The sequence below is a fragment of the Mustela erminea genome, chromosome 18 (genome assembly GCF_009829155.1).
Source record: "Mustela erminea isolate mMusErm1 chromosome 18, mMusErm1.Pri, whole genome shotgun sequence".
NCBI classification, from domain to species: domain Eukaryota; kingdom Metazoa; phylum Chordata; class Mammalia; order Carnivora; family Mustelidae; genus Mustela; species Mustela erminea.
The window spans coordinates 24,974,565-25,000,860 of record NC_045631.1 but is presented as its reverse complement, the minus strand read 5'-3'; the positions used below and the strand labels follow the sequence as shown (position 1 = coordinate 25,000,860).

Genomic DNA, 26,296 nt, shown 5'->3' with positions numbered 1-26,296 from the left:
ATCTATGAAAAACCCCAGTAAATATCACACTCAATGGGGAAACAGCTGAGAGCTTTCCCCCAAAGATCAGGAACAAGACAAGGATGTCCACTCTCACCACTGTTATTCAGAATATACTAGAAGTCCTAGCCACAGCAGTCAGATGACAAAAAGAAATAAAAAGCATCCAAACAGGTAAGGAAGAAGTAAAACTTTCACTATTTGCAGATGACATGATACCATACAGAGGAAACCCCAGAAGACTCCACCAAAAAGCTACTAAAACTGATAAGTGAATTCAGTAAAGTCATAGGATATAAAATCAATGTACATAGATCAATGGAGCAGAATAGAGAGCCCAGAAATAGACCCTAAATTCTATGGTCAACTAATTTTTGACAAAGCAGGAAATAATGTCCAGTGGAAAAAAGACAGCCTCTTCAACAAATGGTGTTTGGAAAATTGGACAACCACATGCAGAAAAATGAAATTGGACCATTTCCTTACACCACACATGAAAATAGTCTCAAAATGGATGAAGGACCTCAATGTGAGAAAGGAATCCATCAAAATCCTGGAGGAGAACACCGGCAGCAACCTCTTCGACCTCAGCCGCAACAACTTCTTATTAGGAACATCGCCAAAGGCAAGGGAAGCAAGGGCAAAAATGAACTATTGGAACATCATCAAGATCAAAACCTTTTGCACAGCAAAGGAAACAGTCAACAAAACCAAAAGACAACTGACAGAATGGGAGAAGATATTTGCAAATGACATATCAGATAAAGAGCTAGTATCCAAAATCTATAAAGAGCTTAGCAAACTCAACACCCAAAGAACAAATAATCCAATCAAGAAACGGGCAGAGGACATGAACAGACATTTCTGCAAAGAAGACATCCAGATGGCCAACAGACACATGAAAAAGAGCTCCACATCACTTGGCATCAGGGAAATAAAAATTAAAACCACAATGAGATACCACCTCACACCAATCAGAATGGCTAAAACTAACAAGTCAGGAAATGACAGATGCTGGCGAGGATGCGGAGAAAGGGGAACCATCCTACACTGTTGGTGGGAATGCAAGCTGGAGCAGACACTCTGGAAAACAGCACGGAGGTTCCTCAAAAAGTTGAAAATAGAGCTACCCTACGACCTAGCAATTGCACTACTGGGTATCTACCCTAAAGATACAAACGTAGTGATCTGAAGGGGCACCTGCGCCAAATGTTTATAGCAGCAATGCCCACAATAGTCAAACTATGGAAAGAACCTAGATGTCCATCAACAGATGAATGGATAAAAAAGATATGGTGTATATATATATATACAATGAAATACTATGCAGCTATCAAAAGAAATGAAATCTTGACATTTTTGACAATGTGGATGGTACTAGAGGGTATTATGCTTAGCGAAATAAGTCAATCAGAGAAAGACAACTATCATATGATCTCCCTGATATGAGGAAGTTGAGATGCAACATGGGGGTTTGGGGGGGTAGGAAAGAATAAATGAAACAAAATGGGATTGGGAGGGAGACAAATTATAAGAGACTCTTAATCTCACAAAAAAAACTGAGGGTTGCCAGGGGGAGGGGTATAGGGAGAGGGTGGTGGGGTTATGGACATTGGGAAGGGTATGTGCTATGGTGAGTGCTGTGAAGTGTATAGACCTGGCAATTCACAGACCTGTACCCCTGGGGCTAATAATACATTATATGTTTATAAAATTTTTTAAAAAATTATAAAAAAATAAAGTCAATGTACAGAAATCTGTTGCATATTCTATACACTAATAATGAAACAGCAGAAAGAGAAATTAAGAAAACAATCCCATTTACACTTGCACCAAAAATAATAAGATACCTAGGAATATACCTAACCAAAGAGGTGAAAGACCTGTATTCTGAAACCTATAAAACATTGGTGAAAAAAACCTGAAGATGACACAAAGAAATGGAAAGCTATTCCATGCTTATGGACTGGATGAACACATATTGTTAAAATGTCTATATTACCCAAGGCAATCTATAGATTTAATGTAATCCCTATGAAAACACCAACACATTTTTCACAGAACTAGAACTAACAAACCTAAAATTTGTGGGGAACAACAAAAGACCCTGAATAGCCAAAGCAGTTAAAAAAAAAAAAAAAAAGCAAAGCCAGAGGTATCACAATTCTAGACGTCCAACTTATATTACAAAGTGGTAGTAATTAGTACAGTATGGTAGTGACACAAAAATGGACACATAGATCAGTGGAATAGAAAGCCCAGAAATAAATCTACAATTATATGACCAATTAGTCTTTGACAAAGCAGGAAAGAATATCCAATGGGAAAAGATAGTCTCTTCAACAAATGGTGTTGGGAAAATTGATCAGCAGCATGCAAAAGAATGGAACTAGACCACTTTCTTACACCATGCACAAAAATAAACTCAAAATGGATTAAAGATCTACATGTGAGATCTGAAACCATACAAACCCTAGAAGAGTGCACAGGCAGTAATGTCTCTGAGATTGGTTGTAGCAACATTTTTCTAGATATGTCTCCTGAGGCAAATGACATATCCAATAAAAGATTAGTATCTAAAATATATAAAGAACTTATACATCTCAACACCTGAAAAACAAGGAATCCAAATAGGAAATGGGCAGAAGACATGAACAGACATTCCTCCAAAGAAGACATCCAGATGGCCAACAGACACATGAAAAGATGTTCAATGTCACTCATCATTGGGGAAATGCAAATCAAAACCACATTGAGATATCACCTCACACCTGTCAGAAGGGCTAAAATCAAAACCAAAACAAGTGTTGGTGAGGATGTGGAGAAAAAAAACCTTCTTGCACTGTTGTTGGGAAGTTCTTGCAACTGTTGTTGCACCAGAAAACTGGTGCAGCCACTCTGGAAAATAGTATGGGGGTTCCTCAAAAAATTAAAATAGAATTATCTACCCTAAAATCCTGTAATCACACTACTGAGTATTTACCCCCCAAATACAAAAACATTAATTCAAAGAGATATATACACCTCTATGATTATAGGAGCATTATTTACAACAGCCAAAGTATGGGAGCAGCTCAGCTGTCCATTGATAGATGAATGGATAAAGATGCTGGGATGGTAACAAATACAATGAAATATTATGCACCCATGAAAAAGAATGAAATCTTGACATTTGCAACAACATGGATGGAACTAGAGAATATAATGCTAAGTGAAATTAGTCCATAAGAGAAAGTCAAATACCATATGATTTCACTCATATGTGGAGTTTAAGAAACAAAACAAACGAGCAAATAGAAACAGACTCTTAACTATAGAGAACAAACTGTTGATTACCAGAGAGGAAGTGGGTAGTGGGATGGGTGAAATAGGCGATAGAAATCAAGGAGTGTACTTGTCGTGATGAGCACTGGCTTATCTATGGAATTATTGAATTGCTATATTGTACATCTGAAACAAATATAACACTGTATGTTAACTATATTATTTAAATAAATAAATAAATAAAATATTCTATCTTCCTCCATAGGCTTGCTGCTACGGTACCCTGTGGTGCCTTGGGACACAGTTTGAGAACTATGGATCTAACACAGAATTATTTTCAGGGACAATTATTTTGAGGGACAAAACTCTTGAGGAAAAATAAAACCCAGTTCTCATATTTTATATTACTTAGTGTGAATGTTAACAAATTGTATATGAAGTTAGTATTTTTATTCATTTATTTACTTATATTTTTAAAAAGATTTTATTTATTTATTTATTTATTTATTTATTTATTTACGAGTGCACCTGTGCATGAGCAGAGGGAGGAGCAGAGGGAGAGGGAGAAGCAGACTCCCTCTGAGCCTGACGGTTGACGCTGCGGGGGTGCACGGGGTTGGGGGGAGTGGTGGGCGGGGCGCGGCTTGATTCTGGAACCGGGGATCATGACCTGAGCTGAAGGCAGACACTTAACCAACTGAGCCACTCAGGTGCCCTGACATTCCTTTGTGCATTTAAAGTCTGATGTGGTTCCCTGAAATTAAGATGTATTTTAACTTTTTTGAACACATTATTATAGAAAATATCTTGTTTGTATTGCATTTGAGTTTTGTCTTGAGGAGGATAGGAAGCAAACATTTATCTCCTAATTGTGTACAAAAAAGAGAAAATGAGACACAGAAGAAGAGTTAAGCATCACGCAGTAAAAAATTAGAAGGCATCACCTACTTATCTGTGTTATAAAAAATGATGTTAGGATCTTAGTCTCTAACCATCATAGTTCTTTTCACAATAAGGTGATGATATGAAACAATCAATAAAATTTTAAATGCCCATTTTTATAATGATTTTTCTATTAAACTCAGTATACGTGGGTTTTTTTGCTCAATAATTTAACTCTTGATTCTGACTATGCTGACATAGTCAAAGTAACACCAGCCTTGGGTATCTCATGAATGATGTGACTGACGTATGCTTAATGACAAATGAGCGAAATGCTCACTGTTAGATCACTCCTAGAGCCATGATAGTGAGTTTACTTTGATTAGTGTGACGTCAGAGTGTATTAATAGCATGAAGAACCAAGGAAGTTTTGCTTCACTGGGCCATCATCATTTTGATGGCAGATTGACCCAACAAGCCTGGGGTTCCCAGAGCACTGAATAAAAGAACTCCGAAGCATCTTCGCAAAGCTATTCTGCAGCCCAGACTGAGATCTTCCTTGGGGCCTCCTTTATTCTAATTATGGAGAAACTATAGAACCTTGCCTTCGACAGCCGCTTAGCTCCATGTTGCCCCTTTCTTTTCACTGTTCAGTTTGAGTACCAGGCATTTCCCTGGGTCCTTGGGGAAAGCAGGGAAATCTAAGATAATCCCAATGGAGAAGTGATCTTTTATAGATTCAAATGCTAGACCTATTGTTGTTCAGGTGTCTTGAACAATTGTCTCAGGACTGAGCCATAGTTCCCCATCCAAAGTTTCATTTAAATCATGATGAATTGGTTGCAGAAAGAGGATGGAGAGGAATGTGAAAGGGTTAGTAGAACAAAGAACCATAAATCATCTCTGGTGCAGTGAGCCCCTATCATTCAGCCTGTGGGCTTCTTGTCAGAGGAGCTACAGGGAGAAAGAAAAGAGGGATAGGGTCTTCCCACTGTGGGGCGGCAGTGTCCCCCAAACCGGGAGAGCCACTTGCTCCCAACCAAATCCTTCCTGAGGTTATTCATTTATTCATTTAGGGAATGTATGATAGGGACAAGGACATCTCCACTGTGAAGTATGTACTATAGTCCAAGCACCCATGCTAGATGCTATTGGGGTGGGAGGCGGAAGGGAGGGGGGACGTAGGACCGAGATGGATAAGATACAGGACCTGTCTTAGATTTATTAGACATGTCTATGGCAAGGACTCTGTCCAGCCCTTAGCATAAACACTGGTCCGTAATGAGGGTGTGCCTCCCTTTGTAAAACAGATGGATTTCTGAGCCTCATTAAAGTCAATTTCCATCCAGCGATTCTCCTCTACATTCTCCATAAAGCTGTCCGTATTCCTCTCGGTTGGAATTCATTTCCTCCTCCCTCTCACATTCCTGTCATCCTCTCTTTGCGTACATACCGTATCTCCGTATCTCCGTCAGCAGGCCTTTTGGAGGTCACCGTCCTAGGGCAGAAAGTAGAAAGAGCTTGGGCTTGGAGCCAAACAGGCTCAAAATAGAATCCTGGCTCCACGACTTATCAGCCGCATGCAATCTGGGTTAGTTTCTCAACCTCTCTAAGACTCACTTACTCCTCTGTAAAATGGGAATAAAACTAGTTCCTATGTTTAGAACTTTGTGACGATGAAACAAGATATGGTGTGTCGCTATTTAGAAAAGTGCCTGGAATATAATAAGAAGCATTTGGGAGTAGTTTGTCATTACTATTAGGTGCTTCACAGGTGAGGACACCAAAGCTCATGAAGCTTCGATAACATAGCTGCATTATAATGGGGAGGAAGTATGGCCCTGCTCTCTCACATTCCTTTCCTGCCATTTACGATGTAGACAACCCTGAGGCAAATCATTTCATTTTTCTTAGCCTTCCTTTCTTTGTGTGTGCAGTGACGACAATGGTGACTTCAAACATCCGTCCCACTGCTTATATTATGAGGATTAAAGGAGATGATGGATGTGAAGAGCTTGGCACATAGGGTGCTCTCAGAAAATTGAAAGCCACTATTTTTCACCAAAAGTCACCCAGATGACAAGTGGCGGGACCTGGATTTAAATGCAATGAGTTGGACTCCACCAACCTTGGGCTTTTCATTAGAAAAACTCACTACCAGCTCCCTCGCTGTCTGAGCTAGAATTCTAAAGAATTAACAGATGCAATGAACATTTAGAAGGCTTTTCTCAAGTGCAATAAAATGGGTTTATATTCCTCTTTTGATGACTGCTTTACCTTATTTCACAAATAGGTATTCACACACCCATAATCTTGAACTAGGCTTTCCTGTCCTGATCAACTATATATATGTCTTATCTATATATATGCATATACACTTAAATTATATATATATATGTGTGTGTGTGTGTGTGTGTGTGTGTGTATTTAATATAGTTTTTTTCCCCCAAACTCATAGAATAGCCAGCATCTCAAAGGAACATACTGCTGACTTCCCAACTCACAGAAACCTTCAAAACACTTACCTTTAAAAGAAACCATCATCCCAGGGAAAGCATTACAGGGATTCTCTTGTGAGGAGGACTAGGATTAAAACTCAAGCATGTGAGGGTGTCTGGGTGGCTCAGTATGTTAAAGCCTCCGCCTTCTGCTCGGGTCATGATCCCAGGGTCCTGGGATCGAGTCCCCAGTCGGGCTCTCTGCTCGGCAGGGAGCCTGCTTCTCTGTCTTTCTCCCACTGCCTCTCTTTCTGCTTGTGATCTCTGTCTGTCAAATAAATAAATAAATTCTTTAAAACAACAAAACAAAAAACCCCAAGCATGTGGAATGAAATCCAAACAAAAAGGAAAAGCAAGGACTTGCCTTCTTCTTCCCAGAGAGCCCTGCCTTGCAATACTGCCCCTCCCTGTCACCAGGAGGGGCGAGAGCCCAGCCAAGGGTCAAGGAGTGGTGACCAGGTTAGCAACAAGGGCAACAGAGGGAGGAGACAAAAGAACAACAAGTGGAAACGGCTGGCTGAATGCCTGAGCATGTTTCTTTGCTGAAAGAGAATGGCCCGACAACCGCTCAAACTGGGAGAGAGGAGGGCAGAGGGGAAGAGGACAGCTAATGGATGGGGTGGCCCAGCGGGGGTCAGAGGTCATGAGGGCAGTGAGCGAACTAATTGGCGACTCTGTGCATATTCACTTTCTGCTTCTAGCCTACAGCTGGGTCTTGAGAGAAAGCCCTGGGGTTGAAGCGGGCTTTATTCATCAGCCAAGATTTGAAGCTGACTGGAGAAAAGCAATGAAACTGAAAAGTGAGATCAGGACCCTCTTTTTTTTTTTTTTTTTTTTTTTCCTCCAGGATCAGCTGACCAGGAACAGCCTTCTGCAAAGAAAAATGCTAGATTCTACTCCATCTGACCACTCATCCATTCATTCACACATCCCTTCCTCCTCACCTCCACATGTTAACTAGACATTAGTTAACTAGAGTGTGTCTCAGGACACTCCCGACGGGAAAGAACTGTAGACACCTACAGTTTAGAACACAGATTATCAGAGTGAGGCCTGGCTTTCAGGATCATCTGACACCGCTCTCATGTTTCATACTGAAGGAACAGGGGACAGCAGTTTGCTCAGGCTCACAGAGAGGTAGCAGAAGGGGGAGCAGAGCCCCAGCCTTCTCACGCTGTTCAGCGATTTTCTATCACATTCTTCTCAGAAACACATTAACTTTGAAAACTTGTATGGACGGGTATTGCTAACAGCCCGGCCTCTGGCCAGACAGCCGGGGCTAGAACGCTAGCAACCAGCTCTGGGGCCTTCAGAGGGTGACTTAGCATTTCAAAGCATTAGGTGGCCCATCTGTAGAAAAAGAGGGTTGTTCTATGGATTAAATGAGGCAAATGCATGTAAAGCAAGCCGTGCTTCAATAAAAGTTAACTATTACGGGACGCCTGGGTGGCTCAGTTGGTTAAGCAGCTGCCTTCGGCTCAGGTCATGATCCCAGGGTCCTGGGATCGAGTCCCACATAGGGCTCCTTGCTCGGCAGGGAGCCTACTTCTCCCTCTGCCTCTGCCTGCCTCTCTGTCTGCCTGTGCTCGCTCACGCTCTCTCCCTCTGTCTCTGAAAAATAAATAAAATCTTTAAAAAAAAAAAATTTAAAAAAAAGTTAACTATTACTATAACTACTGCCATGGCTTGAGAGCCCAGGATAGACTGGGCTTGCAATGATAAGCATGAAGCCCATTGCACACCCATCTGTCCTCCCCTGAGGTCTCCATGGCAACCTGTTCCACCATGGAACTCCTCATTCCCCCTCAGTTAAGAGATGAGGATCAGAGGGAAACTGGGGAGACCCGTCTGAACTTTCTGCAGGCAGATCTGTCCAAATTTGGATCGAGCGGACTTGCGGTGAGTCAATACATGCTGAGGCTGAGGGCTGAGAAGAGCGCCAGGCACATGGAGAGGACTCACTCAAGCTGGCTTGTGGTTACTATGGATGTTGTTACTGGGGAGGTGGGTAGCTCTTTGTCACTAGAGGTTCAAGTGTGAAGACTGGCTGACCCGTGGTCAGGAACGTTGTCAGGGAGCTTCACAGATGGGAAGGAAGTTTGGCCAAGATGAGGTCTGAGCTTGGTGAATTTTCTTCGTAGCCTTTTTGCCTACCTCTTTCCTAGAGCTCTGAAGCATACCATCACTCTGATACCATTACATGTGGATTCTGGAGCAGGTTAAGAGATGAAAATACAGGAGAGATGTGGACCTTCTATAAACAATGGGCTCTCCAACCCCACCTGGGACTTTACATTAGGAACATCTGGAGTCACAGAATGCAGACCATGAGCTTCAACCCCAAATTTATTTACTTTTTCCTTTTTAAAAAAATTTAAATTTAAATTTAAAATTTTTTTATTTTTTAATTTTTTTCCTTTTTAAAAATTTAAATTGAATTAATTAACATACAATGTATTACTGATTTCAGAGATAGAGGTCAGTGATTCATCAATCCTATGTAATACCCAGTGCTCATTAAATCACGTGGCCTCCTTAATGTCCATCACCCAGCTACCCCATCCCCCAATCCCCTCCCCTGCAACAAAACTGAGTTTTTTTCCTATGATTCAGTCTCTAACGGTTTGTCTCCCTCTCTTCCCCGATGATCCTCTGCTTTGTTTCTAAAATTCCACGTATGAGTGATATCATATGATAATTGTCTTTCTCTGATTGACTTATTTCGCCGAGTGTAATACCCTCTAGTTCCATCCATGTCATTGCAAATGGAAAACTTCCATTTTTTTCTTTCTTTCTTGTTTTTTTGAAATATGGAACGCTTCGCAAATTTGCGTGTCATCCTTGTGCAGGGACCATACTAATCTTCTCTGTATCATTCCAATTTTACTATACGTGCTGCCGAAGTGAGCACCAAACTTTCATTTTTTGTTTGCTGACTAGTATTCCGTTGGTTCAATCCAAAATTTAACTTTGAAGCTCCCTTTGGTCACCTGTTTTCCCACTTCATTCATTCATTCATCATTGAAGTACAACTTACAGACAATAATATGACAGATCTCAAGTATTCAGCTCAGTTTGCTTTGATAATTACATATACTCATGTAACTTTCACTTACAGCAAGGTATAGGACCATCTATCACTCTCTTTGTCCTTTCCAGTCAATCCCTTAATCCTTCTCTTTTCTTTAGGCAACTCCTTCTTCTATCACCCTTGATTCATTTTGCTTGTTATTGGATTCCACACGCTTTTGTATCTGGCTCCTTTAAACATATTTTTGATATTCATTCACATTGTTCATGACTTAGCTGTTTACTCCTTTTTATTGAATAATACTCCATGGTATGAATATACCACAACTTATCTATTTTCTTGGGATGGACATTTAGTTTATTTCCAGTTTTTGGCTGCTATGATTATTCTTTTTTTAAAAATATTTTATTTATTTATTTGACAGACAGAGTTCACAAGTAGGCAGAGAAAGAGAGAGGGGGGGAAGCAGCCTCCCCGTTGAGCAGAGAGCCCAGTGTGGGGCTCGATCCCAGGACCCAGGGATCACGACCTGAACCAAAGGCAGAGGCTTTAACCCACTGAGCCACTGAGGTGTCCCTTTTTTTTCTTTTTTTTTTTTTTGCTATGATTATTCTTATATATTTTCCTGAGCCTCATTGCATTTATATTTTAATTATGAAACAGATACAGAGCAGTTTAGAGAATATTACAGATACTCATGTTTACTTCCCATATTTAATAAAAGTTAACATTTTGCCATAGCTCGTTCTTTTTTGAAGAAAGTTTATAGATTTAGTTGAAACCCACTCTGTATTTCTCCCCACTCTTCTTCACCCCTCTCATATTTCACCAGTATCCACTGTTCTGAGGTTGGTTTGAATTCATTCTGTGGTTTTATGTATTTAAGAATATGTATGTATGGCTCGATCTGTTTTCATCTAATGTGGTGGCCATTTGGTGGACCTTTTCCATCCAGAGGGCCAGATCTTACTTCTGGGAAATTTTTCTTGGATTATTTATCTGAGCATTTCCTCTCTTCTGCTTTCTTGGTTCTTTCTGGAACTCCTCTAATTTAGATATTGGGCCTCCTGCGTTGGTCTTATTTTCTCTCTTATGTTTTTTTTTCTCTTTGTCTTTAATTCAACTTTCTAGGAATTTTCTCAGCTTTATTTTCCAATTTATTAAGTTTTCCATTGAAATTGTCATATGTTTTTAATTTCTTTTTTTAATTTTAAATTTCTAACTTTTTTTTTATTCCTCAACTGTTCATTTTAACGTTTCCCCCATCTTGTTCTATGGATGTAGTAATATCTACTCTTACCCCTCTAAGAATAGTAATTATAGTCCTTTTATTATTTGTTTTGATTTTTTTTGTTTGTTCTTAGTTTTCTTTTCCTGCTTAGAATCTGTTTTCTCCAGGTTGCCTTTTTCCTGTTTCTTTTCGTCTTTATTGTCTTTGTTAGAGGTCTTTCCTTAGGAGTCTGGTGATGCTAAATGCTCACTGATATTTAAACATGGGGCACTAAAAAACTGAAAGTTCTGAGTTTGAGATTATGGTGCTCACTTGGCTAGGCTGGGCCATGTCCTCGGGGGAACCTGATGTCAGAAGTACCAAGATTTTCTCCTTGGACTAGTCAGAATCCTTTAGAAGCATTTCCCAATGCTTTGTCTTCCCGGGAAGGAGGGTACAGGCTCCCTTCACTTTATCAGGATTTACTATATAAACATTCACTTAATTCTCTTGTTCTGTATAATAACTTGCTCTCACACTTGTCTGCTTTTTTCTTTTCCACAGACTCTTTTTTTAATCTCTTAAAAGTTCTGGCTGCATGAAGCAAGAAAGGAAATCTAGGAACCTATTGGCTTTTTAAAGATTTCTATTCAGTCTTATTTACCACTCCATCTTCATCCTCATTGCCCGAGGTATCTGGTAGACCAAATTGGGTTACTTCCCGGTTCTCTCCACTTATAGATTGAGATTCAGCTTTCTTTGGTTTTCTGAGTCAGTTATCTCCCATTTGTTTGCTTTCTGGCTTCTAAAGTTTTAGTGCTATAGCCTTCTCTCCCATTCTCCTTATCCTTGTGAGTTTATGCCTTTTATAAAAAGAACCTGTTGTCATCTTTGTGAGTTTTTTGGAGAAATGGCAGAATGCTCAATATGCCACATCTTTACCGGAAAGTCATTTTTATTGTGATTTTAAGTCGCATTTCTCAAAATACTGGTGAGGTCAAGTAGCTTTGCATTTGTTTCTTGTCTATTTGTGTTTCTTTTTCTGTGATCTGCTTGTTCATATTCTTTGTGTATTTTTTCTCTTAGATTGTGGGTCCTTTTTAAAAAATAGATTTGTTAGAATGTCTATATAACCTGGTACTCGCCCTTTGTTAGTAATATTCTTTGAAGACATTTCTCCCACTTTGGAGCTTGGCTTTTCACTTTGTTGTGTGTTTGGTTTTTTTTTTCCCTATTTCAATATAATATAGGGTGCCTGAGTGGCTCAGTTGGTGAAGCATCTGCCTTCATGTCAGGTCATGATTTCAGGGTCCTGAGATTGAGCCCACTGTTGGGCTCCCTGCTCAGTGGGGAGTCTGCTTTTCCCTCTTCCTCTGCCCCTCCCCCCGCTCATTTGTGCTCATGCTGTCTTTCTCAAATAAATAAAATCTTTAAAAAATAAATAATTAATATATTAAGCACATTTAGTATATTAAATCTCCATTTTAATATAGTCAAGTGTATTCTTGGCTTTTAGGGTCTTACCTAAGAAATCCTGCCCTACTCCAAGGCCAAAGAACCCAAAGCCTTTAAGTTACTCCTTATCTACGGTATAAGATAAGAAGGTAATTTTATTGTTATTTTTACATATTGATAATCAATTGTTCTAGCATCACTTATTGACTATCCATCATTTTTCCAGTCATCTGTGATGCCATTGCTGTAATTCTTAAATGCATGGGTCTATTTCTGAGCTCTCTATTCCATTTCATCGCAGTTACTTTTCTCTTTCTGTGTCAGAATCACACTATTTTAATTACCATAGCCTTATTAAATTTTTCACTTGTGGGAAAGCAACTGCCTCATCCTTCTTCAAAATTGTCTTTATTATTCTTGGCTCTTTTCTGTCATATTTTAGGATTAGCTTGAAAGTTTCCTATACACAGATATGGCCAGGTTGAGATTGTTATTGGAACTCAATTGAATTTATAGGGTAATTTGGGATTTAAAAAATAATATTGGGTATTCCATCCATGAACATGGTATATTGCTCTATTCATTTAGACCTTCTGACTGTCAATGAGGTTTTATAATTTCTCCATTTGAATCAACACTTCTTTTATTAGATCCATTGCTAGTACCTATATACCTTTTAGTTTTTGTACATATGTTGACAGGAACCCTTAAAGATTACACTTTCTAATCAGTTCTTGCAGGTATATAAGAATGCTTTTGATTTTTTGATATGCTGAGATTGAAATCAGCAATCATAATTCTTGTGATAGTTACGATTATCGGTGTATAAATTTCCTTGGATTTTCTATGAAGACAATCATATTGTTAACAAATAGCAACTTTATTTTTTCCTTTACAATCATTATACCTTTTATTTCTTTTCTTGCCTTGTGGCATTGCCTGGAATAGCCAGTAGAATATGGATGAAAGTGGTGAAAGTTGATAGATGTTAGTTAAAGGAACATGTCACCTTTACTATGATATGTCACTAGAGCTGCTGGCTCTGAAACTATGCTGTGCCTGGTGGGTCTGTACCAGCAAAAGGTATATGTCTTTGGTATCTGAGAATAGGCATTTTTATTCTCACTTAATAGACAAAGAAACAGAAACTCAAAGAGGTAAATAACTTGCTTAAGACCACATAGCTAATAAGTGGAAGATTCAAACCAAAATCTTCTGATTCACAGTGAAACGCTATTTCCGTGATTCCAAACTTCCTTCTGTCTCCCTATCTGTGCTAATGTGTCACCTTTCTCAGACAACACACTGCATCTTAAAAGAGATTGTTTCTGAACAAACAATGCTTTTACCCAGTTAGATGCCTAGTGGGAGTGTTGGGCAGATACTGTTTTGCCTAAACAGAAGACTTGTCCTACTTATAACTTAACAAACAAAGAAACAAAAAAATAAAATCTCACAGACTCTTAGAGTTGAATGGCTTCTTATCCTTTCCAACCTCCTATTTAATGTAGTTATCCCTATACCCCATAGCTGAGATCACCCTCCAGCCTTTACCTACTGCTAGGGTAGGTTTGCTTCCTTGACAAACAGTCGAATAATGGTCGTGTGGATCCACACTCTCCCCACAGTCTGGTCCAGAGAGCAATCCATTTTCTCCTCTACATTATACCTCTTCAAGTCTCTTCAAGTATTTGTTCTCCTTAGATCTTCCCTGTGAGACTACCCATCTCTAGAATGTTTGCTATTGTCTACATGAGATTATTTCCAGACTTTTCACTATTCTGATTATTCTCGTCTCCATGCTTTCCAGTTGCTCACTGTCCCTCTTGAAACTGACACCCAGACTTTAAGGTGGGGTCTGATTGCAAACAAGTGGGGCTCTTTTGTCACATGATCTGGACACAGTCACTTCTATTGATGCACTCTAGATTTTTGTCTTCTTAGTAACTATGGCACATTGCTGATTTAAGTTTAGGGTTCCCCTTTTGGCTTTTTTCCCATTTCATCCCCTGTATCCTTTCCTGTAGTACTTCAGAGCTCTCTAGGTCAGGGCAAGGTCTGTGGGGAGGCAGCTAGGACAGAAATCTACTCTGTGACAGGTTCAAAAGGGGAAGGATCTGCAATTTGGAGGTTGCCAACAGGTAACCCAGAAACACCTGATTAGTCAGGAATAGGTGAATTCATTTGGAGCTGCTGTCCTGGTACAGAATAAAAGTCAAATTTCAGAGCATCAGTACTTTGAGATTTTTGCTATAGAGTTTAAATTTCTTACAAGAAACCAGAAATCTCATGATTTTTTAAAAACCTTCTTAAGAGGGGCACCTGGGTGGCTCAGTGGGTTAAGCCTCTGTCTTCGGCTCGGGTCATGATCTCAGGGTCCTGGGATCGAGCCTAACATTGGGCTCTCTGCTCAGCAGGGAGCCTGCTTCCCCCTCTCTCTCTCTGCCTGCCTCTCTGCCTACTTGTGATCTCTCTCTCTGTCAAATAAATAAATAAAATCTTAAAAAAAAAAAAAAAACCTTCTTAAGAGATGACAGAAGAACCCCAGGAAGGGAAGGGACAGCAGGAATCAGAGTTCTCTGCTCAGCTTTATTGACAGGCCAGAAGGTTTAAATGAATAGAGCAACATACCATGTTCATGGATGCAATACCCAACATTGGTTTAGTGGGGTTACCATCCATCTATCCTTCTATCTAACACAAATGAATTTCAGCAACATGCCTTTGAAATGGAAATTCTAGCTGCCCAAATCTACCTTGCTCCTGTCCTGTTTACAAACCCGTACTTACAAATCAATAAGCCTCCTCCTACCCCAATCTATGTTCCTTGTCTCCACCAAATAGTTGTAATTTTGCCTGGACAGTATTTACAAGGAGAGCATCATGTGACTCCAGCGTTGACAATACAATAGTGAAAACTGCAAACATGAGATGGCAGGAGGTCTCAGGGATTGTGGCTGAATTTGACGCATTTGTGCTGGTAACAGCCTATGTACCTAATGCAGGCCAAGGTCTGTTACGCTTGGGGTACTGGCAGCACTGGGATGAAGGCTTTCGCAAGTTCCTGAAGGGTTTGGCTTCCCAGAAGCCCCTTGTGCCATATGGGGACCTCAATGTGGCTCATGAAGAAATCGACCTTCGCAACCCCAAGGGAAACAAAAAGAATGCTGGCTTCACTCCACAAGAGCGTCAAGGCTTTGGGGCATTACTACAGGCTGTGCCACTGGTTGACACTTTCTGGCACCTCTACCCCAACACAGCCTATGCCTATACCTTTTGGACCTACATGATGAATGCTCAATTCAAAAATGTCAGTTGGCACCTTCATTACTTTTTGTTGTCTCACTCTCTGTTACCTGCATTGTGTGACAGCAAGATCCATTCCAAGGCCCTGAGCAGTGACCACTGTCTTATCACCCTACACTTAGCACTGTGACACCACCCCCAAATTACTTTAAACCTGGGAAATGAGCCCCAAGCTAGCTTTAAAACTTAACCTTCCCAAACTTCTTTAAAAAAAGATATAGATATCTGCACTGTATTTCCTTATAAAAATATAAATCCTTCAACCAGGCTCTTACTAATGCTTTTCTTAAACCCCCAGTTTTTCTTTTCTTTTCTTTCTTTCTTTTTTTTTTTCTTTTGCCTTAAACAAAAACTATTGCTGACTTCCTTTGAACTGTCCACATGAAAACAGAGAGCCATAGTTTCAAAGAAAAAAAGGTACCTGTCATCCATTTTCTAAGTACTAAGTACTTGATACATCTTAACTCTTTTTGTCTTGGCAACAATCCTTTGTGGTAGACACTATTATCATTGTTTTACAGCTAAGGAAACTGAGGCATGGAGTTTAGGTGTCTGCCCAAGGTCATTCAGCTGAAAGCCGTGTGTGGGATTGGACTCTGGCAGCCCCTTTGTGGTGTCTGGGCTCTGAACCACCATAGGTGCTGCGTCTTTAGATGGGGAAGGGACCTGCTGTGGATGCCCCATGCATGGGACCTGCAGCTTCAGACCTGAGTTCCCACCCTTGGTTCCTTCACCAAATAATTTCCTGTAGTCATAATCTCCAGCGAAATTCCTTTCCAAGGGTAGGATCTTCCAGTAGGCTTCAGCCCCTTTATAGATGAAGAAATGTGAGATCTAAGTGTTAAATCATGTCCTCAGGGTCATGCAGGCTATAAGTGACAGAATTAGGATGTGAACCCAGCTCTGGGTGACTCTAGTGTCCCCTCAACTTCCCTTACACTATGGTGTGTCTACTGTGGGACCATCTCTTCAGAAAGAGCCTAGACACTCTCAGTATCCTCTTCCATAGGGGATGGAGAATGTGGGGGTGGGGGGCATTCTTCAGGAAAAAAATAATCACCGTGATCATTATAACCAAAAATCATCTTTGTCATTATTATTACCATCTTGTTAAAGGTCGACCAGTATGCTAGATGCTACAGTCTGGGAAGACTTTTCACGCCTCTTTGAGGATCCCTGACCTTTCATCATTGACCTGGCAGAAGGAAGTTAAAGGGTAAGTAAGGCTTCAGCAAGTCCTAAGATGGGTTTCTCCATTTCTTGAGCTGATTGGCTGGATTAATTTACTGTTTCTTATATACCATTCTCTGGTCTTGCATTCAGATCAAGCATAAACGTTTGCTTTCAGAATGTGAGTCAAGGGCTTGATTCCCAGAGAACCACAGGCTGGTGTCTGGGATCACTGGGCTATGCACATTCCTGAGCACACTTATGTGTATGGACACACGTATACACGGCATGAACAAGCACACACACACTATACCACCACGTTCGTGGCGAGCAGTTCCTGGAACCAAGGGTTGCCTTCAAGTGAGCGGCTAGTGCATGGGGCTGCAGTCTCCATTCCGGGGGACATTTGTACGGCCAGTTCCACCAGCCTGTGGTGGGGTGGAGCCTGCTCTCTCAGACCCATTCCTGGATGGGACAGTCCTTCCAGAGGTGTATCCAGGGTCCTTTCAGGCCTTCTCACATCCCCTGGTCTGGGACTTGCAGGTCAGGCAGCAGCAGTGCCCACTTCTCAGCCCCCAAGGAAGGGTCCTGGTGCTTTCTGCTGCCCCCTCTGGCCAGCCGTCCTCTTGCAACAATGGAGGGATGCCTTCTTAGGTCAAAAGGGAAAGCATTATTGCTGCTCTGTGGCCAGGCAAACAAGGCGCTGGCTTTGAAGTCCCAGGGGGGATGTGCTCAGGCTGGAATGGGGAGTCTGAAGGAGCTGCCTCCCCCAAGCCTGGCTGTGTTTGTTAACTCCACCCTCCCACCCAGGTCTGCTTTCAGTGGGGAAGCCGGAGGAGGGAGGCCTACTCCCGGGGTCCTCAGAGGGCTTTTTTCAAGTCTTGCTGAGCCTGCGGGACTACTTGGGAGCTGAATGCAGACTAGGGGCTGAGTCCAGAGGAGGCCTGCCAGGGAAGTCCCTGCCCTTCGAGGCAGTCAGCTGGGGTGTGGCCACGGGCAAACCGCAGAATGTGCTACTTTCCTTGGGCCATGTTTTTATTCAGGTGGCATCAGGTAAGAATGGACAGCAGGGGAAGACTGGAGGGAGAAAGAGGCACCTAAAGGGAGCATTGGTCCCTTCAGTGGCCACGGGCCCGCCATTGCCACTTACAGAGTCTCCTTCTTCCCTTCTCCCTTTGACCACCAAAGGAGCACAAGGTGGCCATTTTGCCTTTCCCCATTCTGCTGTGCCTCTGCCTCAGAAGCTACAGGTATGACCAGAGACCCTGCCCACCTGGCCCCTCCCCCAAGCAATAAAATGCACTGAGTGAGGACCTCTGGGGGGTGGGGAGAAACTTCTGGAGAGTAGAAACCTGGGTAAGACAGTGCTCCCCCTGGGCTGGCTCTCTGGGCTTGCCTCAGGATTTCACTGCGTTCCAAAGCAGGTTTACGGCCTTTCAGGCCTGGGCCACAGGAAACAAGACAAGGGATCAAGCATTATTATTAACCGGTTCAATATCCCATATGAATATTGGCCATGAACAGCTTCCCCTGCCCCTGCCTCTCTCTTCATTCTTCCTGCTCTCCCTCCTTTCTGAACTCCTCTATTTGCTACATCCAGATGTGCACACTTTTGCCAGATTCTCCCCTCCCCACAATGCCCCTCTCCAGTCTGTCCCTGCCTTCTTGCCCCTCCCCCCAATATCACGATTGAGAAAGAGCTTGTTGATAAGACCTGGAAACCTGGAGTTATAAATCCTTCTAGCACAGCCGCCCTATCTCCATGCTGATGCTTGTGGTGCCACGGAAAGGAGGCTCACCTGCTTGTGACCCATCCCCTTCCTCCCCGGCATTCTCCAATTGTCCTCTGCAAACATGGGCCAATGAGCCAATGGGAGGTACCTGTCTTCAACAGGTGTGAGCCTGGTCTCACTTTTCTACAGGGTGATGGGGAGGTCACCCTCTAGCCCACCCGCTCTGGGCATACCTGTGATTGTGGAAGGGCAGCCAACGCCATTCTCCTTTTGGTTCCCCCTTGATTACAGCGGTGCCAGGCCAAGCCCACCTCAATGGCTTTAGAAGTTTCCAGGTTAGCTGCTGGGTGCTCTGGCTACAGCGCAGGAAGTGCTTGTACTGTCTGGGAGGGTAGCTTTCCCTGCTAAGCCACAAGCCCCTTGAGGGGAGAGAGTGTTTCTTATTTGTCATTGAATCTCTATGCCCAGCAGACTGCGCAGAACACAATTACTTGGTAAACGACTCAGAACTATCTGGTAAATTGCTGTCATACTCATCACCAGGAAATATTTACTGGGGGAGTCTCATGTGCAAAGACCCTGCTAAGCAGGAGGCAGCACAAGGATTAATTAGACATCATTCCCACTTTCAGGGGTGTGCCCCGGAGTCAGGGAGACCTAGAAGAGTTCACTTGCCAGGAGGTCACAGGAGGGAGCTGGAGCTGGGGGCCCAAGGGAATCTGCTTTGGTAACCAAAGTTTGACAAAGAGTAAACTTAAGCAGATAACCCCAGACCCAGACCTGGTTCACTGGGGATCTCTGCATATTCGGAGTAGAGATATTAACTCACTGGCTATCTGCCTGTCTAGCTTTTTCCTGTGTCATGTCAGTGTCCTCGTATCAAAAAGGTGAATAAAAGTAAAAAAAAGTAGTGTCTCTATTTGTAATGAATTCCTTAATCTGGTAGCCTGGGCACAGAGGAAGTAATACTTGCCCCCACCACATGTTAGGTGGGCCTTGCGGTTTGGTTTGGGCTCCCCATGGATCTGTAGCCAGAGCTGCCACTGCCCTCAGGAGGAAGGAAGGAGGAGGTGCAGGTGTCTGTCTGGAGTTCAGCTCATCCTAACCCACCTTAATGGAGTGGCTCATCCATGCTGGCCTCGGGAAAGAGAGGCAACGATAATGGGAGTGTAACTCCTCTTCTAGAACAGGCGATGTATGTCTCTGAGAACCTGGGAGAAGAAGGACAGCAAGCTGATCTCTCAGAATCTGAGGGTCAGCCCAGATGATGGGAGAGGCTGTTGCTGTAGCAATGCCATTGTCTCATCATGGTCACCCTCTCTGCTTGGAGGGGGGTCTAGCATTATGCATGGATGGTGGGGGTATCATCAATGGGTGACATTTTCTGCACAGCTCTTTTGGGGGGGTGCTTCTGAAACTGTTTCTACTGAAGCCCTGTTAATGGCAGAAAAGAGCAAATTTGCGCTTCACAAGCAGTGTGGGGTTTCAGATCACTGCAAACAGGAGATTTCTTTGAAGCTCCATATTTTATCTCAAAATTGTGTGCAAATTTTGCACCATGATCATGCATTTGCTTTTATATAAAAAATGCAGTTACAATTACTTATTTCTGAATAAAATTGATGCTTGGAGAAGATGAGCTGTTTTTCCTAAGGCCTTTTGTACTCCCTATGGCTCACTGCCCTATGTCCCAGTTTGTGAAGCATGCCTTTTTTTTTCAGACCCATAAACACACACACCACATTCAGGGGTACCATCCTGAAGTGAGTCCTTGACATACTTGCATGGCCATGCCTTTGATACCAAAACACTCCTCTGAGTTTGTCCTATGCTGCCCTGGCCACATACTCTTCCGGACTGACCCACAGGATCATCCCTTCCCTTCTGGACTTATCCTGGTTCTTCTTGCAGGATCTGGAGGTCAGGTGGCCTGTAACACTCTTCCCCAAATGTCTAGGGACAGTGGCGCTAAACCTTTTTGCAGTGTCCTTCACCAGGAATGGGCAGGGCAGGCAACATCTGCGTGGGATCCTGAGGGGCTTGAAAACAACTCCTAAAGTGGATACTTCAGTACCTAATTACCTAACGGGCTAAGAATTGCCCTTGTGCCCTTGGTGGGCTTTAGCTCTGTACCCCACCTTGCTTTCCCTGACACATCTGTTCCATCTGTAAAAGGGAACCAGGAATCAAGGCTGCTGTTCATCTGACAAGGTAGAAGCTAGGTGATCCGAAGTCCGCTGTACGTTGTTATGGATTCAGGATATCAGTAGTTTTCAGATTTTAAAAAAATACAGCCCATTGATTTATTCATACCTGCATTTACACACGTGAAATAGTGGAGCTAGAACAGTGACCAAGAGGGACACAGTCCGGGCCTCTTTAGGGTGACATGGCTACCCTCAGACCTCTGGAGAAGCCCAAGCTTGTTAAAAAGAGGACCAAGCTGTTTGTCTGGTACCAGTCAGACCAATATGTCAAAAATTAAGTTCAACTGGTGGAAATCCAGAGGCATTGACAATAGGGTGCACAGAAGATTCAAGGACCAGATCTTGATGCCCAACGATGGTAATGGGAGCAACAGGAAAACAAAGCACATACTGCCCAGTGGCTCCTGAAGTTCCTACTCCGCAATGTCACGCAGAACAAATCTTACTGTGCAGAGATTGCTCATAACGTCTCCTCCAAGAACCGCAAAGCCACCATGGAAAGAGAAGCCCAGCTGGCCATCAGAGTCACCAATCCCAATGCCAGGCTATGCAGCCAAGAAAATGAATAGACAGCTTATCTTATGTACCTGTCATATTTATGTTAATAAAACCATAAAGTTACAAAAAAGAGGAACTTACAAATGGCAGACAGAATTAAACAAATAATCTCCAAGGAAGTGAAAGAACCTCAGAGAGGGCCGGCCCAGGGTCTTCTGCAGCCTGCTAACTGCTCCTGCCCCGGAATGTTCTGTCTGGAAGGATAAGTACACGAATAGCGGGTTCTGGACTACGTCAGAGGTAACGGCGGATTTACCATCCACACCTTCTCCTATGAAGGTAAGAAAACATAATACAAGATTCTCCTCCAAGTCCGCCCGCCTGCCCAGCTGTGCCAGAAAAATGCACCAAAACCTGGGTGTGCAAACACACTTGAGAGCAAGGAAATTCAGAGTCTCACTGGATCTTCACTTTGAAGCTGCAACACTTAGTAGCACCGGAAGTCCCCCATTTCACAGATATACAAACTGAGGCCTCAGAGAAGGGAAGCAGTTCCTTGGTGCTCACCTAACCAGACTGAGATGGGGTCACCAAGGGGGTGGGTAGGAGTAGAGCCGAGGAGGGTGTGACCCTTGATTCTGATGAGCAGTGCTGGGTTGGAGGCTTCCAGCAACTTGCCAGACAGACCCCCACGGTTCTGGAGACACTGGTCACTGCTCCTTATCTTCCCTCCCCATGACAGGTACAGATCTGATGGCTCCTGTGCAGAAAAGCTCTGGGCTCCAAACCTCAGCTCCGAGCTCGTGCGACAATGGACACATGGGCTTTGGAATGTATGCAAACAAGCCATAGCCCTGTCTCCCTCCTCCCCAAAGACTGACCAATGACCCCTCTGCCAGCACCTGGATTGTTCCTAAGACACCCAGTGTGGCTTTGGCAACTGCCTGACAAAAGAGCGTCACACTTTTCTACCCTTCAGTTCTGCAGTATCTTCATCTGAACCTGTGCTACCCCTTACAGGGGAATTCAACCAAATTTGGACTCAAGTTTGGGTGTCTAGCTAATGATGTTTAGGGTCACCTACCAATGACATTAGGGCCTCTAGGAGAGTCCCTACAAAGTCTGTGAGGTCTGCTAATTACACCGCGAGTGAGGAATGTGTTTATTCCTCCATGGGGCAAAGATCCCCCAACTCGAAGTGACGCTGCCACATTGTGTAACCAGGAACATGGGCTGTTGCTGATGTAAACACATGGCCAGGGCCAGACCTGCCAGGAGCTCAGTCTCCTTTTCCCAGAGGTGTTTCTTATGAATGGTTGTGCCCAGTGAAGCAATTTCCTGCCTTGTAAACTTCTGCCCAGCAAACCACATCTCCTATCTACCGCTGCCCGGCTCTGGGTCATAAAGCAATTCCCCAGAGACCAATCTGAGCCTGATCAAGAGTCCTTGAGTAACGAGAAAATTACCCTCCACCTGCAGACGTAATGACAATTTGCAAGCTAGTGGCTTTGCAGTTTCTGAACGTAAACATCACATGTCTTACCCCATGCCTTCCCTCTGCTCATCTGAGATGTGGGGTCCGCATATTTGATTTTCAGACTCTGGTCCACTCCTTGGAGGCACTGGCTGGCTAGTGACCCATTACCTTGACCTGAGGACCTTGCAGCCTGGAGAACATATTTCACAGTGTCAGATCATCATTTACAGAACCAGGGCAAGAGAAGTTCAGGCAGGTGTCCCAGGCATGCAGAAGACAGAAGGTCTGGGCTCAGACAACACTGGGAACTCATTGATTTGGACACTCATTTTGCATGTTGTCGTCCCTCGATGTGGAAAGTCTCCCCCACGCCCCCTCCATCTGGTGAACTGGCACTCATTCTTTATGACGTAGTTCAAGTGTCTTTCAAAGAACCTTCTCTGATTTCTATCTAAATAGAATTGCTTCCATTGTCCTACCACTCTGCCTTCTCACACCTACATACTGCAGTTTAATCACACTAATTTGTCTGTCTCCCCTGCCATGTTGAGAACACCTCAGGGCACATTGGAACCCCTGGTACCCACCACACTAAACTGGCTCAAAGTCAGTGTGCAAGAGGTTTGTTGAATGAATGAGTGAATGGGAATCTATGACATGTCTCTCCACCATACTTAGATGCTTTGGGTAATGAAAACGTGCAAAGAATATAGTTAGAGGAATGAAGACCTAGGCTGGGCTTGTGAAGAAAGGCATAGCCTAGGAGTTCCATGCTTGAGAAGGTTGCAGTCTGGTCATCTTCCCGTGGCTGACAGGAATATTTGCAGATGGGGTATAGAGATTGGGCCCATGGAAATTTAGTAGTGGTTTGTTGTTGGTTTTCCTTCTTGAGTGCCGCAGTCAAGAGTCAGAAGGGGTTCCAAGCTGGCCTAACTAGCCCTGTTAACTATTACATTAGCCATGAGACATTACTTAGGACCTCCATTTTTATCTATTTCCTCCCTTATCCCCATTTATAGAAGTAATAACTGTAAGGAATGTCTGGGTGGCTCAGTTGGTTGGGTGTCTGACTCTTAGTTTTGGCTGAGGTCGTGATCTCAGGGTCCTCAGGGAGGAGCCAATGATGATACACAGACATACACTATGCCCGGTGTGGATGGGTACTAGGACGAAACAAATATCTAAGAAAGGGGGTGGGGAAGGAGGAGGATTCATTGGTCAAGGGATCCCTGTGAGATACTATATTTGTCTCCTGTGGCTGCTGTCACAAAATTCCAGAAATATGTTCTCTCACGGTTCTGGAGGCCAGAAGTCCAAAAGCAGTATCACTGGGCCAAAACCAAGATGTCAGCGGTTGTACACCCTCTGGAGCTTGTAGGGGAGGCTCTTTTGCCTGCCTCTTCCAGCTTCTGGTGGAAACGTCCCCAGCCCTCGCCCCCGAGGTCCTGTTTCCTTCTCTACAGCATCCGATCTCCCCCTTCCCCTTCTCATGAGGATACATGTGACCACATTTAGGGCCCACTGGATTATCTAAGTCTCCCTAAATTACATCAGCACAGACTTTTTTTTTCCTTTTAAGGTAACATTTACAGCTTCCAGGATTTAAGATCTGATATATTTGGGCATCATCCTATAGCCAAATACAGAGACTTTGCCGCAAACCCAGAAGAGAACTTAAGGTGATAGCTTCTTTTGTACAACTTTTTCAATTAAATATCATGATTTTAATTGAATGGGTGGCTCAGTCAGTTAAGCGTCTGCCTTTGGCTCAGGTCATGATCCCAGCATGCCCTGGGTCCTGGTCCCGCCAGGCTCCTTGAACAGCAGGGAGTCTGCTTCTCCCTTTCCCTCTGCCCCTCCCCCTACCCCCACTCTTGGTTGCCCTCTCTTTTTCTGTCTTGCGAATAAATAAATATTTTTTAATTCGTAATTACTTCTCAATACGTATAAATCAAATTACATTGCTACATGCCTTAAGCTTATATAGTTTTATATGTCAATTATTTTTCAATAAAACTGAAAGAAAAAAAGTCTTATCCCTAAAACAGATTGCCTTGCCCAGGAAACATGAATGGTCAGGAGAAAGGTGCTTGTTTCTCAATCTTCAGGAAATCTGTTTTCAGCAGGAGCCATACTTGGGAGAAGCTTGACTTAATAAGTAAATGAAAAACTTATGCTCACGTTTGTATCACGGAAGCAAAGCAACAGGCTACCACTGTAGTTAGGGTTAACCATTCACCCACTTCTTTGTTCGTCTAATAAACATTTGCTACTGCCGTATAAAGTTGTGGTGGAGAGCTCAGGCTGGAGGACAGTAAAAATCTAAGTTCAAATCCTGGCTCTGCCACTTACTAGATGTGTGATCTTGGGACGTCCACTTAGGCTCTCTGTTTCCATATCTGCAAATAAGGTTGTCATAAGGATGAAAGGAGATGCAGGGTGCCTCAAGCCCTTTGTCTGGTATAGAGAAAGTATAGAGAAAATGAAATAATTGTTCATTATTAACCTCCAGTCTGGGCCCCAACCCCACTGTCCCTGACTGTCTTCCCCCAACTAGGATCTAAGTTTTATGAGAACAGAGAGTTGGTGCTTTTTGCCTTTTTTTTTTTTTAAAAGATTTTATTTATTTATTTGATAGAGATCACAAGTAGGCAGAGAGGCAGGCAGAGAGAGAGGAGGAAGCAGGCTCCCCACTGAGCAGAAAGCCTGATGTGGGGCTCAATCCCAGGACCCTGGGATCATGACCTGAGCCAAAGGCAGAGGCTTTAACCCATTGAGCCACCCAGGTGCCGAGACTTGGTGTTTTGTTCACCAATTGGACCCCATCCTTCAGCACTTGACACCTATTAGGTGCTCAGTAAATGTTTGAATGAATGAATGTGTGCATGTATGTCATGGAGTTTACTAGTCAAATGTCTGGAAAATGACCCAGTGTCCACCTACCACTACCACAATCCCAAACTCCTCAAACTTCAGAGGAAGGATCAAGTCATTTTTATTATTATTTTTTAAAGATTTTATGTATTTATTTGAGAGAGAGGGAGAGAGAGAGAATCTCCAGCAGACTCCTTGCTGGGTGAGGAGCCCAACATAGGGCTCGATCCCAGGACCCTGAGATCATGACCTGAGCCAAAACTAAGAGTCAGACACCCAACCAACTGAGCCACCCAGACATTCCTCACAGTTATTACTTCTATAAATGGGGATAAGGGAGGAAATAGATAAAAAATGGAGGTCCTAGGTAATGTCTCAAGAGTTGGACACCCAACTGACTGAGCCACCAAGATGCCCTGAAAGTGACCCTTTTTTCCATGGTTTTCCTCCCCCATGCCTAGAAGAGCATGCAGCACATAGTAAGTGCTCAATAAACATCGGTAGGATGAATGCCTGAATGTCATTTTCTTGCCTCTGGAGAGCTCCAGCATCGCATCAGGGTCAGATGATAGCAGGCACAACCCCATGACCTGCTACCAAGTTGCTTCCTAAAGTGCCACTTTAAAGAATATCTGAGGTATGGGGCGCCTGCGTGGCTCAGTGGGTTAAAGCCTCTGCCTTCGGCTCGGTT

At 43.1% G+C, this 26,296-nt stretch overlaps 1 protein-coding gene, 1 non-coding gene and 1 pseudogene across 2 annotated transcripts; 2 read left to right on the top strand and 1 right to left on the bottom strand.

Moving 5' to 3' along the window:
- Window positions 1–9,448: 9,448 nt before the first annotated feature.
- Window positions 9,449–9,555, bottom strand: LOC116578664. Its single transcript, XR_004281018.1, has one exon. It is a non-coding gene; the product is annotated as a U6 spliceosomal RNA (small nuclear RNA).
- A 5,711-nt stretch (window positions 9,556–15,266) lies between these two features.
- Window positions 15,267–15,778, top strand: LOC116576913 (DNA-(apurinic or apyrimidinic site) lyase-like). Its single transcript, XM_032319472.1, has one exon. The coding sequence runs from the start codon at window positions 15,267–15,269 to the stop codon at window positions 15,774–15,776; it is 510 nt and encodes a 169-aa protein (XP_032175363.1). The 3' UTR covers window positions 15,777–15,778.
- A 5,160-nt stretch (window positions 15,779–20,938) lies between these two features.
- Window positions 20,939–21,325, top strand: LOC116577531 (annotated as a pseudogene).
- Window positions 21,326–26,296: the final 4,971 nt, after the last annotated feature.

Excerpts from the sequence above, each read along its gene's own strand:
- LOC116576913 (XM_032319472.1), top strand. The coding sequence starts at position 15,267 with ATGAGATGGCAGGAGGTCTCAGGGATTGTGGCTGAATTTGACGCATTT.